Source organism: Aptenodytes forsteri, unplaced genomic scaffold, assembly GCF_000699145.1.
Source record: "Aptenodytes forsteri isolate BGI_AS27 unplaced genomic scaffold, ASM69914v1 Scaffold20, whole genome shotgun sequence".
Taxonomy (NCBI): Eukaryota; Metazoa; Chordata; class Aves; order Sphenisciformes; family Spheniscidae; genus Aptenodytes; species Aptenodytes forsteri.
Window position 1 is genome coordinate 2,970,853 of NW_008795523.1, and position 23,528 is coordinate 2,994,380.

General features: G+C 36.7%; 1 protein-coding gene across 1 annotated transcript in view; it reads left to right on the top strand.

Moving 5' to 3' along the window:
* RNGTT (RNA guanylyltransferase and 5'-phosphatase) overlaps positions 1-23,528 on the top strand; it is a 186,610-nt gene that overhangs the window by 61,883 nt on the left and 101,199 nt on the right. Inside the window, exon 10 of the mRNA XM_019472759.1 lies at positions 8,189-8,353. Coding sequence (XP_019328304.1) covers positions 8,189-8,353 — 165 coding nt within the window. The remainder of the gene's footprint in view (positions 1-8,188; positions 8,354-23,528) is intronic.

Consider the following 23,528-nt stretch of genomic DNA (forward strand, 5'->3'; position numbering starts at 1 on the left):
AAGCACGTCTGAGAACCTTTTTGAATGCCAGATTATCGCTAGTATAATTGTCAGGGGAAAAGGCACTAAGTGTTGCTCTTGGGAGAGAGATACGGGGACAAGTAGTTCTCCAAGAGCAGCTTTGGAAGTTGCCATGATATTAAATCCTTTATATTTTTCAGGTGTTTGGGTTCTGTAGGTTTTACTCTTACTTGCTTACTCTGATGTGACACTTTTTCAGCAAACCATGAAGCTTGCTACAAAAAATACAAAGTGAGACCTGAAAGTTTAAGTTGCATTGTGAATGAAAATAACCCTGAAATATTTCAAACCTTATACAATTTAGAGACTAAAGTCCGCAAACAATTTTTTTGTTCTTAGAAGGTCTCTTTAAAGAGCTTTTCTCAGTATTTTTACTAAACAATTTTTTGCCTCTCGCATTTTTAGCCTTAAAAAACCTCACTTTTTATTTGCAATATTTTTTTATCTTCTTGTTGTGCTAGGAACTGTAACATATGATTAAACAGAAAAACTGTCTCCCTCAGCTTGCAGTTTGTAACAGTCATTCCCATAGAAACTGCCAAGTGGACTTAAACCCAACTTCTGTCTCAGGCAAATATTCAGAGCTCTCAAGAATCTGGCAGTGATCACAACTGAGGTGGAAAGTGTGAAAAACTTTACAGTGGGGCAAGTTTTCCAGATGCATTATCATGTCCAATTTCCTAAGTACTGGGAATGAAGTCTAACACAGGGCTTTTTTTTGTCTAGTATATTTCAAAACAGGAGAAACTATAGGCAAAATAGAGAATGGTTGGGGGGATATCATATGGAAGCAGTGGGAGTGTGTTCAAATGTTGTCATGTCTTATTTCCCTACCTTAGTTTTAATTCCTCCTTTTCTACAATTAATCTAGTCATAATATTTCATATTTTCAGCTTTCTCCCTGTCTCGTGCCTGCCCATCTTTTTCCTGTTTCTAGGGGAAAAGAACTAAAGAAAAAAAATAATCAAAGTTAATCAGAAGGATGTACCAAATCTAAAATAACTGTCTAATTCAGGATAGGTTTTATGAAGGTGAAAGCAGGACCTCTCTAATATTTTCTTTTCCGTGCCTAATATGTTTGAATAACCTGAGTGATTGTTATGGTCTAGGAGAGAATGTGAAGGCCATATTTTCATCCTTTTAAGAATATTTCTCTTATTTAAAGGAAATATGAAGAAAAATACCACTTTTGAAATGAGTATGAATTACTATTATATGCACATGCACACAGTGAACTAGATATCTTAAAGACAGATTGTGTACTGAAGTTATAGATCTTTTACAAGTCTTCAGGAGTATAACATCTATTACAAGCAGATGCTTAATTTTTAGTTCTATCATGGTTTAGGAAAGGTAGGTGGTTCCTTTTCTAAGATAGTATTTGTGAATCAGTGCTGATTGTTACTACTTTTTTTTTCCTCTTTTCTAGTTTTTAGGAGACTTTATACTTACCGTACTAGGTAGTCTTATTTAAAAAACTACGAAGTGATTTATATTCTAAAAAAATCGGTGCCACAATCTTTTCAAGTATGAAATGCCCTGAATAATGTCTTTAAGATGTAGGAATTTTCCCATGGTTCTTTAATTCACTGGAGTGATAACTCTTCATCATAAAGACAGCCCTGTAAAAACCCAGCAATAGCTGTTCTTATGAAGAGTCACTGTGAATGGCTGGTAGAAAGGAAGAGAGTGTGAGGAGAGTAGAAGCAGAAAGAGAAAATATTGACTGGACCATCTAGTATCTGTTGCAATTAAGGTAAGGATGCCTCCATACTACATGCAACAACAGCACTAGGAAAAATAATTGGAAAAAACAGAAACAGTAAGGCCCTGTGTTCGATATTTGACTTTGCAGATAGCCTAAATTCAGTGCAAAACAAATTATTTAAATTTATATTCCCCTGGGAGAACCACATGCAATCGTTTTGTGTGTAAATATCTGATGATGATGGCGAATCTGTTTTATAGTTATGGTTTATTAGAATTATGACTTTTACTTCTGTAATTAAAAATAGGAAGTTCATCTACTCCTCAGATTACTTGAAGGGAGGCAGCCAGTCTAGACAGAACATAATGCCTTTTGGTTTTAACCATGTACATCCCAGTAAAATCCCTTTATTGAGTTCTGTTTTTGCAGGCTCGAAAGGATTTGTAAGGATTATAAAGATCCTAAATGAAGCCACTGTACATGCAATCAAACAATGAATTGGACTGAGTTGTCTGTGCTCCCAAAATAGCAGCTACTAAGCTTTCGGCACCTAACTGGAGCTTTGTTTTCAAAAGAGAGGGCTTAGGTGTTCATCCATGGTAGATGACTGTTTCCATAAGTCTGCCTCTTTGTTGCCCAACGTCAATGGTGAGAATCATAATTCCGTCACTTCAACTGACCGTAAATATTCTGCCTTATATGCATTACCTTTATACTGGTGAAGTGCACTTCTCATCTGCTTGTAGTTATAAGGTTTTATGTTTTTATCTTGAATTTGTATTCTGTTTTGAGCAATCCAAGGAGGAGAAGAGTGAGGAAGGGAGCAATGTTTGTAGTACAATCTACTTTTTCTGTTTTGATCTTATCTGTTTAGTCACAGTTTTGACAGTCCTGCTGTTTCCTTCTAGTTATGTTTGCTAATAAAAAAAAAAGTGTGGAGCTATATTTGTATGTTCTGTTAGGCCTTGATGTTTATGCATGGGCTACAAACTTCTTTTCTTTGTTGATTCATACGTATTTGAATTTATTTTCAGTGATTTTTTTTTTTTTTAAAAAGGAAATACAAATAATTTAATACATGTCTTAAGCAGTCTTTTTAATAGGTCTGATTCCCCAAACCATTTTTGTTCCACAGTAAATCAAAGCGATATTCCATTGTATAAGCTGACAACATATAAATAGTAATTATGTTCCTGCAGCACATTGGTTGAATTGTTACAATTGAAACAATATTTCACACGCTGTACCTCACTGATGCCAAGATAAATTTTAGAAACCATTTTGAAACTGCTAAATTCCTTGCCATTAGCATATCTGTTTTGAATATTTGAATGATAAAAGTTAGAACAAACAGATTTTAAAATGTATTTTCAGATTATAATGGTAGTCTTGCCTTTTGCCTCTTAGAAATGAAAATCTTAAGAGTCATAATTCTATGAAATTTTTCATTTCTCTAATACTTTACTTTTAATCCTGTTTTAAAAAGAAAACTTCATCGGAAATGAAAAAAAACCTTTTAGGTGATTGAGTATAGTAATAATTTTCTTTGGAGAATGAAACAGCACCTTCAGATTGTTTTTATATAAAAGCTATGTGTATCAAAAAAATAGCAGCATCTATAAAACCGTGGTCAGAAGAAATACATGCCAGACCATTAATATAAAATGCAGAATATTAGACTGCATGGTCTTCAGAAGATGGAAGAACTAATAATGGGCTTTCGCTGGAAATGCAGATGTCAGCTGTGGGTGCCTTGAATTGTCAATAATAATGTTAAACACAGGGTAGAATATCAGCCTAAGCTTATTCTTTATTCTTCTCTCAAAATCATTAAAGCTAAGACAGTTGTGACATATGTTCCGCTATGGCTCAATAAGTGAAGACGTGCATGGAACGTATATGTGTGTATGTGCTGAATTATTCATGTCTAAGTTACAGCTTTGGGGAAGCAAATGGAGCGCGCTTTGCTGGCAGGTAGGCTTCGAACCATATCTCATGGAGAAAGAGAATAAATATTCTCTGTTTATCCTGGCCCAAGCTAGTTATCAGCTGTGTACACAGGCCTAGGCATTATTTTTCTTTTTACTATAGCTGCATATAGCTGCATTAGGAAAAAGCCGGATAAATATCAAATTCTAAGAGAAAGTACTGTAATGGGATTTATCACCTACATACCCCATTTTGTTACCTGTACTGCATCCATCTCAGTAAAGGACTTTCCATGTAAGGCTCACCAAATTTACTGAGCTGTAGCCACAGGGTCAAACTTAGAGGCAGGGGAAGGGAGACTTAAACCTGGAGGGTGATGGTACCTCCTCAGGGGTACCTTTCTCCTTGCAGAGAGAGAGGGGACTGAGGCAGGGTGTGCAGCAGAAATCCCATTATCCTCTTATACCCCTCTCAGCAATTCCTGCCATCTTCCTGTATTTAATGACCTGGGATTTGAGTTACTCACCAGCCCTTGTAGCCGTATCGGCATGAGATTGTGACTTTAACATGGATGTCTCTGTGAACCAGGTGGAGGGCAGGAACTACAGCAGGGGAACAGCCTGATGCTTGACCAAATTCAGTCTCTCAGCACCCATTTGGAGGAATGTTATTGGGACTGTGATTTTTTTTTTTCTTTTAGCTCCTTCTAGCAAATAAATTGCCTTCCCCCACTCCCTCAAGACAATGGATATTAAATGAGCTGCAGACCCTGTTTTTTAGTATTTTTAAACATGTATTTCTTTTGTGGTACATTAGGTTCTTATGTGACTTATTGTATATAGGTTCTGTTGGGAAGTTAATTTGAAATACTGTAAGTTTAAATTTAGACGTGTTCAGTTCTGGGTGGATTTCAAAGCTCTGTAGAAATCTCATTTTACGTTTTGAGGATGTGTGCAGGATTGAGTTTAAAATCAAAACAATATTTTAAGTGTCACATCTATTGCAAACCCACTTCATGCTGTGACCTCTTAGTGCAATGCACAAAGTTTCAACAGGTGAAGGGAATTCAGCTGCTCAAGGAAGAGGTGTTGATTCAACAGATGACTCCTCTCTTGAGGCTTGTCTAAATGATATTTTGCTTCAGGATACATTTTAATTACTATGAGGGGGAAGTGTAACTTTCTAGCATAGGTAGGAAACACATGCTACTTGTTAATTTTGTTTTGCCCTTTGCTAACAAACTTATTTTAGGTTAAAAACGTCTAGAGCAGAAATTATCATCTAATGCGCTCCAGTAAATGCTGTTAGGCAGTGGTGACCCTCATCCTTCTCAGACAAGTAAAAACTTACATATTGAAATAAAATCTCAATGCTTAAATGTAAATGCTTAAATCAATAAAACATCTATATTGCCTAAAAACATACTAGTATTTGTTGCCTGGGTTTAGATTATACATGCATCAATGTCTTGTTTTTGGACAACTTTTAAATGTGTGCTTTATATATTAAATAATCTCTTCCTGTTTTTGTCAAGGTCTGCGAATTATTTATTGCAGCCTACGTTACCCTCCTACTTATTTGCTAAAAGCTAGGATTTTACCACTTGAAGGTTTTGGATCTGTCTGGGGTAAACACATTGTATATTAGCAACATTTTTGTAATTATGGCAAGTGTCTAATAGCAAAGAAAAAGCCCTCCTCCTCCAATATTGCTTTTATTCAGTATGTCCTTGATTTAAATTCGATGTTATGTTATTTTTTTATTGCTAATGTCCTGTGCTTTTGGGAGGATGAAATATTCCTTAACTTCTTAGTTTACTTGGCTGATGAAGTAGTTGCTCGGCAGCATTATCTGTGTTTTCCCATCTCATATAATCTTATGGCAGCCTAGCTCTGACCTTTATATGATGGAACCTAGTGGTAATATACCCTTCTGCTTAACAAGCTTTGAAACAAAAATATATGATTGGCAGAGCTGCAGGAAATAATTAGTTCCAAGTAGATGTGAGAAGTGAAAGGATTATTTAAAGGAAAAGAAAGTGATTCAGCTGGTTTATGGTGCATATGAAGTTGTCTTAGCTTTTAATTTAACTATTAAGGGAATTAAATAAATTTAAGTCACTATATGAAAGCATTTTTGAATGAATCATTGTAAAGAAGCTCTCTAAATAACTTTACTGCTTATTGGAAGCTCAAATATTTGAAACGTTAATTAATTTGCTCTTACAGACCTACTCATAAAATGTGGCTGAGTGGAAAGGCTCCTGTAGGGAAGACAGCATGTGTACTAGGTCTTGCTGAAACTTACCTAGAGAACAGTTTATGGTGGTGTTCTTTGAAGTAATAAAAAATGTGTATATATGCATTTATATATATACACATATATGTGTATATATATATATGCATTTCCCAGGAAAGAAATCTTCGATCAGTTCTTTGGTCAGTTGTTACAGAGGTCAAGATGTGTTTTCTATGTTTTAATTAGATATACAAACCAGGACAAGCTCAATCGCTGTATGGATGAGTCCTCAAGTATGCTGTACGTGGGGGAAGAAAGAAAGAAAAAGAAAGAACAATTCTCCAGAATTTTGTGTACGGCCCTTAAAAATCTGTAGATCACGCAGCCGTGTTCTGCAATGAATGAATAAAGAGTGAGCCACTCTCCTGCCTCTTGGATTTTCCCATACCCTAATCTTCCATTCATTTGAATGGGTCTTTACTAATAGCACCTCCATATATGAAAGGAAAGCAATGGTGAAGGCAAAGTTAACAGCCACATAGGCTTTCTTCTTCTTCACAAGCATGGATCAATGACCAGAGATTAGGAGACATTTCACCCATGTTGTCACTGGCTTTGTGCAGAATGTACTTCCCCTCCAAGTGATGGTGACTGTGCTGCCTCTCCTCGTATAGATTGAAGCCGAGTCCTGTAAGAAAATGGTTGTGAATTACATGTGGTATGGGAGAAATGCATAGTTCTTAAAGCTGTTGCAATGAACAATTGGAGGACTTTTTGATAGAGATCTAGTAAGGAACTAATGCTAGGAAAGAAATATAAGAGAAACTTAATTCCCCTTTGGGAGCATGAAATGCAGAAGTTCTGGTGAAAGCCAGGATGAGTTTGGAAAGAACTTGATTAAACTCACGTTGGTCTAAAATTGGCATTCTATTTTTCTCCTAATGAAGGTATCTGTTCAGATACTACTCGTTCTATCTCTTACCTTTGTATGCCTCGTCAGGACATCATTTTGCCATTTATTTCCTTAGCATTCTTTCAGATTGACCAGTTCTGATTCTCTTTGATGCACGTTAGAGCAGGGCTTTTTTCCTTTTAGATTCTCTTTCCATTTCTCTTCTAGATGTGTTTAGTACAGGAAATAGCTGGTTGCTGGTTCTCCTGCTCATCTGTACCGCTGCCATTGATGATTAGAGTCCCATGTCTTCCCAGTTTCCTGTGCTCGTTGCTTTCAACTTTTGAAAAATTCTGGTTTTGAAGCCAAAGCTCTGTGAGGTTATTCTCTGTGGACGGTGAAAGGGACGGTTTTTCAAAAATTTTTTTTTGTGTGAATGGGGTGGCAAAATGAGGGATGATCTCATGTCAACAACTTCCAATGCTGTATCGTGCTTGTAACAATGTAAATCTGAGTTTTGTGCCTTATTGCCGTGAAAGTGGTATGTCTGATTAAAACTAACTTTAGAATTTATAAGTTACCAGTCGCTTATTTTCTCTTAGTGATATCCACAGTGTGTTCTCCTCGCTATCCAATGCTCAAAATATAATAAACTCCATTACAAGCAATTATTAATCTGACAAATGCGCATTTTGAACGCTCATACTGATCTGGTGCAGTGCACCAAATGTATAAAGAGCAATGTAAAGCTGCTGTTTTATTTCAGATCTTGAAAGGTCAGAGTACAGTACTGAGACTTAGGGAAGGGCTTTTACTACTTTTTTGTGACCGAGCCGTCACGTATATTGCAGGTTTTTCCAGCCACTGTTTATTGGCACACTTTCCAACTGCAACTGTATTTTTCTCTTTTCTATGACAGAAAAGAGAACATTTATGTAATTAATGCTTCTTTCAAGGCATCAATATAGTACATTTAAAGCAACAAGTTTGCTTAACTGTGTGAATCGCATTGTTGCGTTGTCATTAGAAGTATAATGAACAAAATGAGCTACATGACTTCAGAGGAAAACTATGTGCAAAAGTATGTAGCTGCTATATCCAAAGCTATAATTAGGGAATATTTAAATTATTTTGCTTAACTTTAAAGGTATTTAGGTATTTAACTCATATATGCTTGAATACGTATTGCAGGTTTTTATCTTTCTATGAACTTTGACTTGATTAAACCTCTCACAGCCTGAGACAAATTCTTGAAAACCAAGTATTTGGCAAAAACATGTAGTGATTTGGTAATATTTTCATGTATCTGTATGATTCAAAATCCTGTGTAAGGAAAACTTAGACTGTTCAAATAATTTGGTAAGTGTTTGGTTTTAATACTGGTTTTTGTAACTTGGCAGGGACAGCCTGTTGGAGACTGTGATTTTAATGTTCGACTTGCATGTATAGAGAAAGAGATTATATTTCCACGACATGAAAAGATCAAGAATGGTCTTATCGACAAAGCACAGGAACCATTCAGTGTTCGAAACAAACCATTTTTCGACATCTACACTTCAAGAAAGGTAAACCTGATTTCATTTGTTTATCTTGTGGCGCTGAAGGCAGCAAAGCAGTGTTGGGTATAGGTTTTCCCTCAGCTGTTTTAGCTTCCAGTGAGTTCCTCTGCTAACTGAGTGTTCAGCAATGCTTGGGGGGGCAATTGGCAGTTTGGGATACTCTGAAAAGTGGTTTTAGGCTACCTATTCCTTCTGAATTACTATTTTGCCATATTTAAAACCTGTACTTTGGCAAAACCTAATTCTTTAGTTTCATATGTTGAGTGATGATATAGAAGTTAATAGGTTTAGGTCTGAAATGTCTCTGAGCTCAAGGGAATGTCCGAGAGCTATGTTGTTTACACTGTCCTCTATTGTAGGTAAGAATATAATGTTCTTTTTACTTCCAGTCCCCATTTGGCCATAGTATAAGAATCATGAGTTGGGCTTGAACTCCCACTTCATGTTCAGCAGTGATTACTAACAGCCCATTCTAGTTAACGTCTCCACATTTTACTTATTAAAATACTGCCCTAGGTCTTCTGAAGTAATGCATATGACTTGCAAATACATGTATGAGTTCCTATCTTTCACTGTGCACTTTTTTCTTCAGTATAGACATATCCTAACATTCTGTAAAATACTTTTATTCCCTTCTGTGAATTAAATGGCAGTGATTACTAAGAGCCCATTCTAGTTAACGTCTCCACATTTTACTTATTAAAATACTGCCCTAGGTCTTCTGAAGTAATGCATATGACTTGCAAATACATGTATGAGTTCCTATCTTTCACTGTGCACTTTTTTCTTCAGTATAGACATATCCTAACATTCTGTAAAATACTTTTATTCCCTTCTGTGAATTAAATGGCTCCTGGATAATACTTTCTTCTAGAGAAACCTGTTTTTCTCAGCACTGCCGTTAGAAGTAGTCCCGTGTCTCATCAACACAGAGCAATGAACATAAAATTGTTGGCTTCCATTTGCTTTTGTCATTGCCTTGATCCTGTAAGCAGGTAATGAATCTCTCCCCAAGAGGAGCAGTAATGGTATTTTGGCTAACCAAGAGTGGCTGAAAAGTAAATAAAGAGATAAGGCGTAAGCAGGACTTTCAAAAAAACCTGGGAGAGAGTAGCAGTCTTTGGAAAGTTTAAGTCACGAACAATTCTCTGAGAAGTTCGTGTGGATAAAGCACTATAAATGTTTTGATCTCTTCTCTGTATTTATATTGTTGCATTTTTGGGTTGTCTATTTAAGATCAACATCGTAAATTTGAAGTAAATTTTTCATGGGGGGAAAAATGTGTCCTGTTTGTCTAGGACACATAATTTTGAACTTGAAATTAAAAGAAACTAGAAGAAAAGGACACGTCTTATAAATTTATATGTTAGAAATCATTTTTAGTTTCTTGAAGTGTTCTGCAGTTCCAGGTTATTTAGCCTAATTTAAAAATCACAGGAAGAACATGATTGGAAGCATTCTTAGAAAAATTTCTGGGTAAAACACATCTGTAAACAAATCTCATGCTAGTTAAGTCTAATTGCCAGCACATGGCTATTGAAATGATCCTCTGCTTCCCAAAACCTGGGAGATCAAAATTATCCTCAAAGGCTTTCTTTTTCCTGTCTAAAGGAGATTTATGAATTGTCCATGTACATTCCAATGTATTGGATTTTAACAATTCTGACTGCGGCACTTTTTAAAGTCAGCAATGAAATGATGCTATTTACTGGTCTTTCTCTGCCTTTCTCAAAGCTCTGAGCATAAACTCTTTAAGACATTGACTGTCTTACTACCCAGCAGTAAAGCATCAAATAGGTTGGTGAGGAACAAAAATTATACATGGCTAGAATTTGTTTCATAATAGACTTATAATTGCTTTTGATACTAATGCTTGGACAATATTTCTTTATTTTGTCCTTGTCTTTGCCACCAGGTTTGATTAACTTGTGAGTTATGGAATGAAGCAGGTTATCTGGCCAATTTTCTTCATTTTTGTGAAGAATATGTCTGTATGCAGCAGTTGGAGATACACGCAGAGAGCAGGAGGTGTAGAGTTACTGGCAGTGCAGAGCGAATAGCCAGTGTTATTTTTCTCTTATTTTAATCATTTCAAACATTTATGATTTATCTACTTTGTGCATGTATTAGATCAAATTGGTAGGAAAATAAAGCAAGAGTAATATCCTGGGTTTTATCAAACTACATGTTTTGAGAGATTATTTTTTTAACTTGCCCTCTTTTTGTCAGTTAACTTTCCCCGCAGTTAGAGTGAGTAGAAGTCAGTGGCTGGTTTGCACTAGTTATATAAGCACATTTTCTTTCTCTGAGGGTTCCTTTTCCTCTGAGAGTTTTGCTGCTTTTTTATGAGCGATGAATATACCCTTAGAACAGATACAGTCATGACTTACGCAGTTTGAGGGAGCAGGGCTTCTGCAAGTGTGAAGCATGGCTATCTCTTTGGTTTTTGTTACATATCTCAAGCTTTTAAAAAACAGTATTTGATGATATCAGTAAGTCTGCAGTACCAGGTAAAACTTTAAGGACATTGCAACCTGTATTTGAGGTTATTATGTTGCAGATGCAGTTCAGTCAACAAATTCTCACCCTAATGTGTTATCACCACCTTAAAAACAACTTTGAGATAAGAGTATCTATATGCTTTTAATTCATTGGGGTGTGGGGGTTTGGTGTGGAGTATTTGGGTTTGGTGTGGGTTTTTTGGTGTTTTTTGGGGGGGTGTTTGGTTTTGGGGTGGTTTTTTTAAGTGGCAATCAGGGCAGACTCTAAAGCTTTCTACATTTTGGGTTTGAAACAACCATAGGTTTTAAAATTTTCTTTTTGCACAACGTATGTTATAGGTTTTAAACAATCCTTGTCCTTATTTAAAGTCACTGTTATCTAGTGAAACATGTTCATTATACTACTGTTATAACAGAAAACTTCTAATGAGGCTTTAAATCTGATCATTGTTTTCAATAAGTAAGAAGTTTTATGTCAGTGTTTAAGAATTGTTTGTATGTCCTATCATAACTGTAAGGAGTTTTAGGTAGTACTGGCCAGTATTGATGCGGAGTTTTATCTAAGCCAATATTGGTAAATGTTTAAGGGAAATCATTATAGAATCAAAAAATATTTCAAATATTTATCTGCTAAAAAGAAAATTATTCATAAAAATATATTCTCAAAAGAATAATATTTAGGCTAAGAATTATTGTTTCTCTTATTTACCTCAAAGATTGTTTCTCTTTACCTCAAAGATACATGTTTTGTTTCATTACTTCTGTGAACTTGATGAGTGTGACTCCTCCTAACACTTCCTTAGGATATTGAAACTTTGTGACCAGAATTTTTCATTATTATATGGTCAGAATAGACTATTGTTTTGAAGCATTGCCCTATTCTGAAAGAGGACTATTTAAAAATACTATTGCTTTGCCAAAAGATCTTTTTCCTATGTTTATTCAGTCATCTCTGCAACTATAGCAACAAATGTACTCATAGCGATTAATACTTCATCAGTATAGCTGAAAGAGCAAGCTGGGTTTCTTTTGCATCAATGACAGATGTCTTAGGGTTTACCAACTGCGTGCAGCACAGCAAGGTCTGCAGAGAGACAAGGAATTCCTTCTAGCTTCTAAGTCTGCTCATATTCATATTGACTCAGCATATCCATCAATCCATCTCCAGAGATGGTGGCATCTGAATGGATGCTAAAGGAATGACAAATGGGACCTGCTTAGGTAGATCTTTTCCTTATGTTTAATTAGCTGTTTTTCTTGTTCTTCTCCAAGAACAGCGGGATCCTTTCATCTTTAGAAAGAATCTAACAGGATCCTTCCTTTCTTGACTAGAGGTCCTTAAAGATTTACACCCTTGAGTGGTCTCAGATAAGCTGTCCGTTTTCTTGAGCGTGGGTTTCTTCCCTACGTCCAGTTCTTGTATTTCACTGACAGAAGATGTAGCTTCTCAGGTCACCCCCAAGACTTGTTATTTACAAAGAAAGATCAATAGCTGTCTTTGGCCACCGATAAGGTGGATCTCCGATTGCACCAGCGTATTCAAGACTGAAAAAGTGGAAAACCCGTACCACTGGTCAGAATGTGTTTCATCAAAATTCTTGGATGTGTCTTGGAGGTTTTTTTGAAGCGTAGCTGGGTTTTGCTTAGTGTCAAGAAAAGAATCAAGTGTACTTCTGAATTACCACAGCTGGAACCACACATCACATCTTATTTTTCTTTTGAGAAACTTCAATTTTTGAAATATGTTCCCAGGACGCAGTTTGAACCTCACAAAAGTAAGTATTGTAGACCTCTCCCTTCACAGCCTCCCTCCGTCATTCCTTTCTATGACCGGAGTTAAGACATAGTGTTCCAAACTGAAAGCCGTCGTTGGCTATTCTTATTAACAATAGCACATATCAGTAAATGTGTGTTAGCTTGAGTGGATTGTAGGAAGATTACTCAAAAAGGCCAGGAGTCTCAGCGCTATATTTAATAGCAGAGTAAGTGGCTAAAACTTTTAATTATACCAGGAAAAACGAATGTTGTCCACATAGGTTTAGTTATTTTCAGTGAAAATGTGGAATTACTTGAAACAGCAGTAAACTTTATACTGTGTTATACCATAAGTCCAATAATGAAATTGTTCTTAGAGTTATGGGTTTGGGACTTTAATACCAGAGTTAGAGTCCTGGCTGTTTTTTTTCTAATCTGAAAATCAATTTATTGTGAAATGATATGCACTTTTAAAGTGCAATTACAAAGTACGGCAGCATTTATAGTTGTGCCTTGACATTTGTTGTTGGTACTAGATTTTGGAAATAAGGACTATATTTTTACAATGTTATATCTTTATAATGTTGTCTTGAACATTATTTTAAGATGTTTTGATGGACTTTTGTTTGTTTTTTGTAAGACTGAGTTTTGGTGGTAAGAGGAAGAAAAGAAAGGGACAGTCAGCTGGGAACAGGTTGTATATTCTTGGAATCTCTAAAAATGTTACCTTGTTGAACTTTGATATTGATGGAGAAAGCATCTGCCTCTATAATCAAAGAATCATTAAACACAGTTTACTCTTTTAGTGTTAGCTGGGAACACACGTACTCTGTGAGCGATTTTGCCTTTTAATGTAACTTCTAAATTCTTTTAGAAAGATATTTTTAAGCAATGTTGAATCTTTGCTGTTTGTCATTACACTTGCATGATCGGTTGCTTTTGTTGCATAGCTTGCTTTCTTTTCATTTATTAATGTGCATCAGAATTCAAGGAGATGACATGGTCAAATCTGCCAGCTCTCCCATCCATCATGTAAGGATAGCAGCAGTCCGTGGAAGAAGCTGAGTTTTAGGCTCCCTTGATGCAAGAGTATTAAAGACCAGTGAAGTTAATGCTTTATAAGCTGCATGTTCTTAGCCTTTGAGCCTTATTAGCCTTTTATTTATACAAATATTTTAGGATTTTCAACAAGGACGTTATCTTCATTATATTAAACAGGAAGGACAGGTACACAGAAATAATTAAACTCTTGGAAATTATGCAAGTCTTGGCTTTCATTGCCTAAACCAACCCACAGTTCTTTTGCAAGGCTTTTTTGTGTGGACAGTCCCAGCCTGGATGTCATCACTAAAGCCTATTGTCTAGTGAAAATGCTGTCTAGCAGGAGTAGGAAAAAAGTTCTTTTCTGTGCAGTCCCTGGTCCCGTGGAGAATTGTGCCCATTGCTCTCAATGGAACAATAGGGCTAAAGGTTAAACAATGATACAGGTCAAATGAACAACCTTTTTCAAATGCTAGCACGCTGTATGTGAATGACTTGTCAGTTCTTAGACTATTATCTGGTTTTAAAATGACAGCTTGTCCTAGAGGGATTAAAATGAAGGTGAGTAATCTCTGCTAGAAGATTAAATGGTCTAGGATCTTCTTGAAAGTTTTCAGTCAAATCTGTGAACTCACAGATGCCTTATTTTGTTCTCCTGGTTTATTTGACATTTGGATTTTTATGTGGACCTCTGATGATGAAGCAGATTGTGTAAGTATATGACTTGCTGATGTTGGTGTGAAGTATTTTGCAGGCAACTGGGGCAGCTGTAAGATAGTATTTGCATGGTCTGAAAAAATGAACCCTGTTAAAAGGCAGAATATGTGGACATAGCTCGTCCATGTCTGCCAAGAGAGCTGTTAACCCAAAACTGACTGTAAGTGACCACAAAGCCCTGTCTTATGTCGCCAGGTAGCCTACAGGCGAAAATGTGGAGAAGGTTTGCAGTCATGGGACAGAAGATGAAAGAATTCAGTGGCAGCAATGGCAGCAGCAGAAGTGTCAAATAATCTCTGTCTATCTATTGGAGATTTTGAATTCTGCATCTCAGTGGAGGGGGAATGTTACCATCTGGAGGGTTTTTAATGCCAAAAAGACTTGTTTCCTCTGTTTTTATTTTTGTTTTTACCTTCTATGCCTTAAGGAGTAGCTTAATCGGCCCACCTTTCAATCCTGCATTTCCTGACCCAGAGTTGGCAGTCACTCTTTGGTGTCTGGCCTACACCATAGTCCTCACTCCATCTGTTCTGTTCCAGGTTTTTGGCCTGTTTATCAACTCATCTCCTTTTAATTATCTTCTAACCCATCTCCCCTCTACCATTTTGTTGCTGTTTGCTTTTATTTCTTTACTTTGTATATTTCTTCCTCGCTTTGTCCTATTCCATCTCCCCAAAAATGGAAAGTCAAATGTTGTAAAAGCAGTATTGCCTTATTCTACCCTTAGATGCTTTTGTGCTGGTGGTTATCTTCACTCAAATCTTCTTTTTGGAGTGCTTTTCTTCCTGTAAATGCAAATAATGGTTGACCTGAGGAACCTAGTAAACAAGTAGTGAATAAGAAGCTGGAAGGATGTTACCTTATGCTTATATTAGAATTTGAAATCTTCACTTGGCAGCTGTCCTGTATCCTGGCATGTAGTACTTCAGCCTGATTTTTCAAAATGATTCTACCATGTGAATTTTAAAGGTAAGGACAGCCAACCAGACCAAGTGGAAGCTTTGAAAATTGTACTATGAGATAGATGACCAAACTGTGGCTCTTGAGCTGAATGTAGGTTACTACCACTTAAGATTCAGTGCTTGAACTGGAGCTATTTCATGCAACCGGATGCAGCACTGGAATGACATGGATACCATTAGGTAAACATAATTTCTGGCAGTGGGAGGATGAGGGTAGCAAGGACTTTGTAGGCCAGGGCTGGTATGGTCTCCAGCTGCCTCTGGGTGTTCCTTTGCTTTCTGTGGGGCAGGGAGGCTGCAGTTATTTGGTTAGATTCGGTTTACACCAAAAGATTTTCCCTCGTGCTGGGGAAAAAAATGACTCGGCTATGGCTAACCTTTCAGCCTCCTTGCTCTGGTGGAGTCACTTGAGGAGACCTGTTCATGAACAAGAATCTGTGCTCATTTCCTAGAGTTAACAAAAGAGGATTAGGCTACTTGCTTTTGATTATTATTATTTGTGATGTTGAAGGTCAAGTATAATATTTCAGCACAATATAATTTTGGTTAGGGAAAAAGGGAGATAGTTTTTTGCTTTTGGTTTAAGAAATTACTCACACATTAGTTACATTTCACATTTTTTGGAAAATGATCTACTGAAGTTAAAACAAGCAGTCTCAAATATTTCCGTGAAGGATTATTTTCATAACTAGTGGTCCATGTTAGATATTGCTAGTGGTACAAATTAAATTAATGTAGAATAATTCAGATTTGCAATATATAATTAAATTCTGACTTGCCAAACTATAGTGTGGGAAAGAAAACAATGAAACTAGTGGAAAAATAAAGGCATATGGATGAAGCATTATACTTGGTGCACATTGTAACTTTAAACATCGGAACAGTACATATTCAGTTTGGCTGTTAACATTGTAACATTAGCTTTGAACATTCTAACATTTTTGTAAATTATTTCTTCTGTATTTTTGTGCAATGGAAATAATATACCTTTCTAAGTAGGAAAAATGTCTTTAACAGTGATTTCTACTTTCAGTTTTGTGGTGTATTACCAAAACAGAGAAAATGCAAATCTGTTTGGACCTAATTACCAGTTGGTATCCCAGTATGGGCAATTGAACTGGTATATTTGATATCTTCTGAATTAGTTAGAGGACTCAGCTGTGGTGACTAAGTGGGTCACTCCACTCATTAATTGAGGGGCAACTGTTTAATATTGTCGGTTGTGCCACTTCACAGCCTGTCACTTTCCAAACTGCCTCCTGGCAATACAGCTCCGCAGGGAAGCCATCAGCCTTCTCGTATTGGAATGATGTTCAAGAGACATGCGCTTAATTTGGGTAAAATGAATAAAAGCACAAAGAAAATTGTAAAGATGGGGGTGAAATTTAAAGCAATTTATTATCATACAAGATTATAGGACATTCCAGCTAGCTCTTTCTTTTATTGTGATATGCCCAGTTTTGCAAAAAAATACTGTACAAAATTGATCTTTTTCTTTAAAATCAAGAAATAATAATATCTTAGCATTTTACTGTTATGGCCTTACAGTGGCAAGTTTTAATTTCAACTTTGTAGTAAATAAAGCCCTCAAGTGCCATTGCATAGCAGAAGAATCAGATGTTTTAAACATCCAGAATGTAATGTTAAATCTTAATTTTTGTGTTAAAATCACTGTATCGGTGCCCAGTGGAATACATTAGCCTAGTTTGAATCAGGCATTGTAACAGTAAATGTATGAAGACTTTATATTCTTGAATATCCATTTTATATCTAACTGAATTATTGTATATACAAATTTGTCTTTGTTGATGAGTCTTAGTGGAAATACTTAATAAAACGTGATCCTTAATTATCTGATTTAATTAAAACAGGCCTGTCCACATCCTTGACAACCAGAGACCGGATTATGTTGTAGCAGTTTACACAGGGGCTGGATAACAAATAAACCATATCAAGTTTGTAATGTAGGAAGATCATTTAGAGAACAAATTAAAATGGACTTGGCCCTGTTGCACTCAACTCAATGTCATTTTTTCCTTTGACATCAGAAGAACTTTTGAATGTTGTATTTGATCAAACCCAGAGTATTAGGGAGCTTCTAAATATTAGTGGGAGAACCTTGCTCAGTTGAGGACGTCGGGTAACAGACATTACTGAGTATCTGCCATCCATTCAGGAATGTCACAGATTGTAGATCATTTGTAAATAGGTCAAAGAATTTGCTAGTGGCACCTATTAGGCCTCCTCCAGCTCCAGCAGGACTCTAGTCTCAGGCAGGTGTGCTCTGCCACGTAGGAGAGCATGGGGAAAGCAATGTGGACAAAATCCCAATCCCTAAAAGGAAAGGTACCTTGCAGGTTGAAATAGAGAACTGGCAAGAGCTCAGTAAATTGAACAGCCAAGCTATGAAATATATTGCTCTGTTTCTTCATCAGGTAAAATAAATATGAAATATTATTGCTGTTTGGCAGTGGCATTCCTTCACAGCCTCGAGGAATCCATGTTTCTCCCATTTTGAAGCTATCACAAAAGTCAATTAAAGTTTCTTGAAGCAGCCTATTTCTCTTATTTGAAAGAAGCATTTGAAAACATCATAGTTAATTGATGTCAATTTCTCAATTGTGTTTTTGAGAAGAGATTGACAGTGAGAAATGCCTAATGCTTATTTTGAATTCAGGAATGCAGATGTGCTGTCAAATTAAGCATTAACACACATAGCGCTCATGTTATTCTTCAGTATTGTTTTGAATATATTAGGTACATGACCTTTGGAGTTGTTCACTCAAAACCAACGAACTGGTGATAGCTCAGTGGGACTCTTACTGCAGCATGCTCTACATTTTTCTAAAATGTCTCCATCCAAATAATTAAGGAACACGGCATATAGCTTGTGTCAGTAGCATCTTTAAAGAGTGCAGTTAATGAATTAGCTGCAAAACCAAAAAGAAATTAAAAAAAAAATAGAACCGTCAAACTTTATTCCCTGCCAGCTCCGCAATATGTTTCGTTGTTGTTCACTATAGCATTTTTTCCCTTGTGGCTAGGTGGTGAAATCAAGCTAGTGCGATTCTTCCACCATCTCAGTATCAGAGGTTGCATCCCATCACAGACTACAGTAACTTCCAGCTAATCATATATCTGGAAACGGCTTTTTAAAAAAATTTTTAGAGAGGTGGTAGAAAAGATGTAAGAAGCAGGTTTCAGAAGATGTTATATATGATTTCTCTTGCTTTAAGTTCTCTATGAAAAAAGCAGACTGTAACACTGCCTTGTGAAACTGGCAACAGTTCTAGTAGGAGCTGGGAAAGCTCTGAGAGTCCAGTGTGTGGAATAACTTGTTTTTTTCAGAGATGCCTGAATCATGACATGAAGCAAGTTGCAGATAGAAGGGATGAGTCTCTTTGGCTTTCTTGCTTGGAGGTGTTGTTTGTTCCCCGTCACATGAGTGTGAACAGGAATTTGTATAGCCTTCCTGTTCTGGAAAGAATACATAGAGTCCGGTAAAGACTTTTCTGCAGAATTGCTCTTCTAAAAGACAGTCAATGAAGAGTGGTGTCATTAGTTAGAATGCTAATAATGCCCAGGCACTAGTAGTTTGGGTCCTTGTCAGTCATCGGCTATGAAATTACATGGGCATGGTTAAGGAAGAAGCTGTACAGTAGTTATGGTTCTTTGAATTATGATGTTATTTATGTTCTATGGCCTACTAGCATCAAGTCTTCAGAATACTTGGCTATTGCATCAAGACATCAAGGAGTCTGGGAGCCCTGCACATCATGCTCTTAGCCAGAAAACAGAACACTTGGAGCTGAAGTACAGACTGCAGCTTATGCTAGTGGCAGCCTGAATCCTCAGCCTTTCAGCTTCATCCACTTAGAATGCAAGAGAGCCATCAAATGTGAACATATTTATAATACATCTGAGAGGGCTGTTGTAGCTGTGAGGTAAATAAATGTTTCTTTCAGTGCTCCTGCTGAGTTTCTAACTAGTTTTAGACCAGAGGAGAGTATGTGGGTGCCGGAGCAAACCCAGGTAGAATTAGGTCACCTTCCTTCCTCTCTGTGCACGCACCTGTCTGTTGCCTCTTCATGTTATTTCAGCCTTGCTGCTCCCACTGTTACTAGTGCAGAGCTCGTGGAGGTTCAGTGGAGGTGCCCAGGTGAGCTCTTATGATAGCAGGTGAGCTCCCGTCCTGCTGCAAGAGCTGCAAATGGGCTGCACACAGGAGAAGTGACGCCTGGTAAAGCTGGCCACCCGCAAAGTGCTGTGAAATACTAGAAAGTGAGCCTACTGCGAGAATATTTCTTCTTGTCATTATCTGTAATTAGAACAAGTGGGAGACTGTCAGTAAACATTTTCTTGTGGAATATGAATTTCAGGTTCATTGTTTTCTAATGGTGTTTTGCTACATGAGCCACTAGTTAGGGCCATATGTACTTGAATATCATGAGCGATGCTTTAAAAGGTAAAGCAGCGTATTCTGTACAGGAATGCTTGCTAAAGATGATGGAGTGTGGAGAAGAAGCTATGCATATTCCTCATGCAAGAGAATTTTTGTTACTAGAGACTGGTCAATCTGTGAAGCTAAATCCAGTTGTACTAAACGCTCCTTTCGTCAAGCTTTAAAATGAGAAAAACCTGCCTTGCATGCTCGCTTTTTGGGCTACAAGTTTCCTATCTTTAGCAGGTCATTGTGTGCTGGATTCTGGGCTAGTGTGTTTAAAATTATTAGGGCAGGTCCCTTATGGAATTCTTAAAACGTACTTCAGTGACCAGTTGTATCCACTGTGCTTTTGTTGTGGCTGTTGGCTATTCCTACACCTAACAGATGGCACTTGCTTAAACTGACGAGCTGTGGGATAGCCAAGCATTACTAATAAAACCTATCACATGTTAAACTTTTGGCTATTCCTACACCTAACAGATGGCACTTGCTTAAACTGACGAGCTGTGGGATAGCCAAGCATTACTAATAAAACCTATCACATGTTAAACTTGACCTGACATTAATCAAGTTTTGAATGCTACAAATGATTCATGGATAATAATTAGTCTCTTGATCATATTAGTGAACATCAGTCTCACATTGCTGCCATTATCTGCTTTCATTCTTATAGGGAACAAATCCATTGCAGTAATTAGGTGTTTTTAATGTCTTTTGAGCCAAAATGTTCTGTATTATTAACTTGGCAAAGAGGCTATTTTTAGTCTTTCAGTATGATTGGTTTCAGAGCTTCTAGTAAATTAACAAACTGAAAGGCTTTCCATATATTTTATAAAAAGTATGTATTTTTTAATTTTATCAACTGAGACCATTCCCATGTGTCTTTATGCAGTCATTTGGTATAATTTTCATCGCAATATGATTCAGCTGTTGCCACAAATTACACAGTTCAAAATAGCGGTGATTTTGTTAAACAGATGAACCTTTTCATCGCAATTCAGCTGTTGCCACAAATTACACAGTTCAAAATAGCGGTGATTTTGTTAAACAGATGAAATGAACTAGTACTGAGTTATTGGTTAGCATCAAGTGCTTTCAACACGTACGTATTCATACAGACAAAATAACATTTACAGCTTTTCTCTGTTTATATCCTGAATTAGAATCTTGAGTGGATGGCTTGTACGAATGCTAGGATTTTGAGCTTTAAGCATAATTTTTTTAAAGGATTTTCATGCAATTTGAATTATACACTGATTTTACATCCCAAGAGCATGAAATTTCTTTTTAAGTAATGAGCAAGTGAGAAGTTTATACTTTGTGTTCCTTATGCAGTTAGGGCAAAGTAGATCATTTCACTGGTTTACTGAAAATGTAGCTGTTATTCTTCAATATGTGTTGGTTCTTAATGAGCAAATAAAGCTTCTTTAAATAATTACTTCTTAAGGAGTTAAGCTTTTAATTTATTTTCTACAGTTTTTGATCCTACTCTTCCTTTATGCATATTTAAGACCATTAGCATGGACCAGGAAATATTTTGTAACTTCATGATTTTTTTTTTTAGTATACTAGCTTAAAAATATTTAGTATCAGCTGTGGTTTTCTGACTGTACTCTCAGTTATCATGCTGCATTTCCTTTCTTGCCTCTTTGTTGCTGGTTTCCCAGCAAACAAAAATTGAAAATCTTTAAGATAAATATAGTCAAATACAATGAATAATTGAGGATCCATTATAGAATTGGACTTTACCCTGCTGTAAAGATACACTTTAATTAATACGTTAAATACTGGGTTTTACCTCATTTACATGACATTATCATATTTTTATTAGGAAATGAGAATAATGCAAAAGAAAGCGGGTCATGTTAAACTGATTAAAAATCTGCTCTCCAACATTTTAATAGGTGTTTTGGAGGAAAACATGAAATCATATAAATGAGAGATGGATTACTAATGTTCTCATGAGGCAAGTAAATGTTGATGTTGAAATGCTACTTACAGCTTTTGGAATCACAGGGTACAAGCAGAAACATTTACTTGTATGGCCATGTGCTAAGTCACACTCATGAGATCGTGGGCCATGCTTTCGGGACCTTCATGGTTACTTGGAAGGAGTCGCTTTCAGTCAAGCAGCCAGTTGCAATGAGCCATCGGCTGGTGAAATTCTTCTTTGGCAAGTGCTCATGTATCCAGAGATCTCCTTGAAAGGAGACTCCTGTGGAGAACAGGGAGTGCATTTTTTTTTTCTGCTATGGCTATCCTGGAATATTCTGTCTAGTCTAGCTGGGAAGGTTTCAGCTGATGAAAAAAATGATAACTGAGTTTAGAAGAGACATTATTGAAATTTTGAAAAGTTATATCTACTTCCTTGTGAAATGTTTGAAATGTGAAGCTAGTTTATTTTCCCAGTAAGCCTCTCAGAGGTCAACTTGATCAGTGTCTATTAAATAGAGGAACAAGGGAGAAAAGTTGAAGGAAGAAAAAAAAATTGCTGAGAAATAGGCATTATTTTTTTAATTGTGCGTGCAATAGTTCATGGGAGCAACTTAATGAAGATTGTGGTTCTCCATCACAGCATGCTGTAACTTGAGACCGCACAATTTTCCAAAAAATTACTTGGCACTTGAGCTTATCACTTGAGGAGGAACTTAAATATGCATGAGAGGAGAGGATTTCATCTCAGCCTCATAGCTGTCTGAAAGTTAGTCTGAACTGGTGATGCAGGCTATGTCTGGTTTTGGACAGGGAGGGAAGGAAGCAGTGGAACTGCCAGAGGTATGTCTTTGATCCTCTCCCATTGCCCCCCAAACTGTCAATTTACACTAGATTTGTTTAGGTCAGCTGTTTTACTTCAAATGCTAATGCTAGGTGAGGTGAACGGTGTCCTGAGTATGAAAAAGATAGAAGTCTGAGTGGCTTCAGTTTGAGGTTGGGTTGATTTTTTTTTTCTTTTTTAGTTTTTTCAATTTTTCAGAAGGTATGTGCTCCCTTTAATTCCCAAAGCCATGTATTCCCCAGAGTCACTAAAGACTGTTTCGAAAGTTTTACCATATATTTGTAGTAATTTCAGTCAACAAACCAAAACCAAAACTTCTCTTAACACTTTATTTTGGGCTCTATTTCTCTTAAAATGCAAATTAGCCAACTTTTGTTTGTGGAAAGTTTGAGATTTTGAGTTTTATTTTTAAATAATATCTGAAACTCCCCCCCCCAGTATATAGTTACTCACATGCTGTTTGATGCTTTTTTGCTTAGAGACTGAAAGCAGCTGTTTAATTCTTGATACCTTCTCTGCTTTTAGAAACAAAACAAACCAAAAAAGAAATCATGCTGCAGGACAGGGGAAACTGGAAAGATTCTGGGGAGAAGGAAGGAGCAGAGACTACAACTGTAGCTTAGAGGGACCAGCTTCCCTCACCTGACATTAAGCTGCATTTGATAATATTTTCAAGCATTGCACAGTAGCCTGTGTATCATCTGGAAGGAAGCACAGACACCACAGACAGCATGTTTAATTCTTTTCTAGGAGGCCTCCTCTTCAAAATGTAATGTTTGAAAGCTGGAGTTTATAATGTTAGAAGTGTGGATGACGGCTGCATCATTGCCTGTTACTGTTTAATTGATTTATTTTGGGAAACGTGATAGTCGGGATCAGTCTGAGCCAGACTATTTTTGCATTATTTTAACTTAACTGAACTTAAAATAGAAGTCATTCTGTGGGATTTCTGATGTCATTCAAAAACAGGTTTTCTGAAGATACT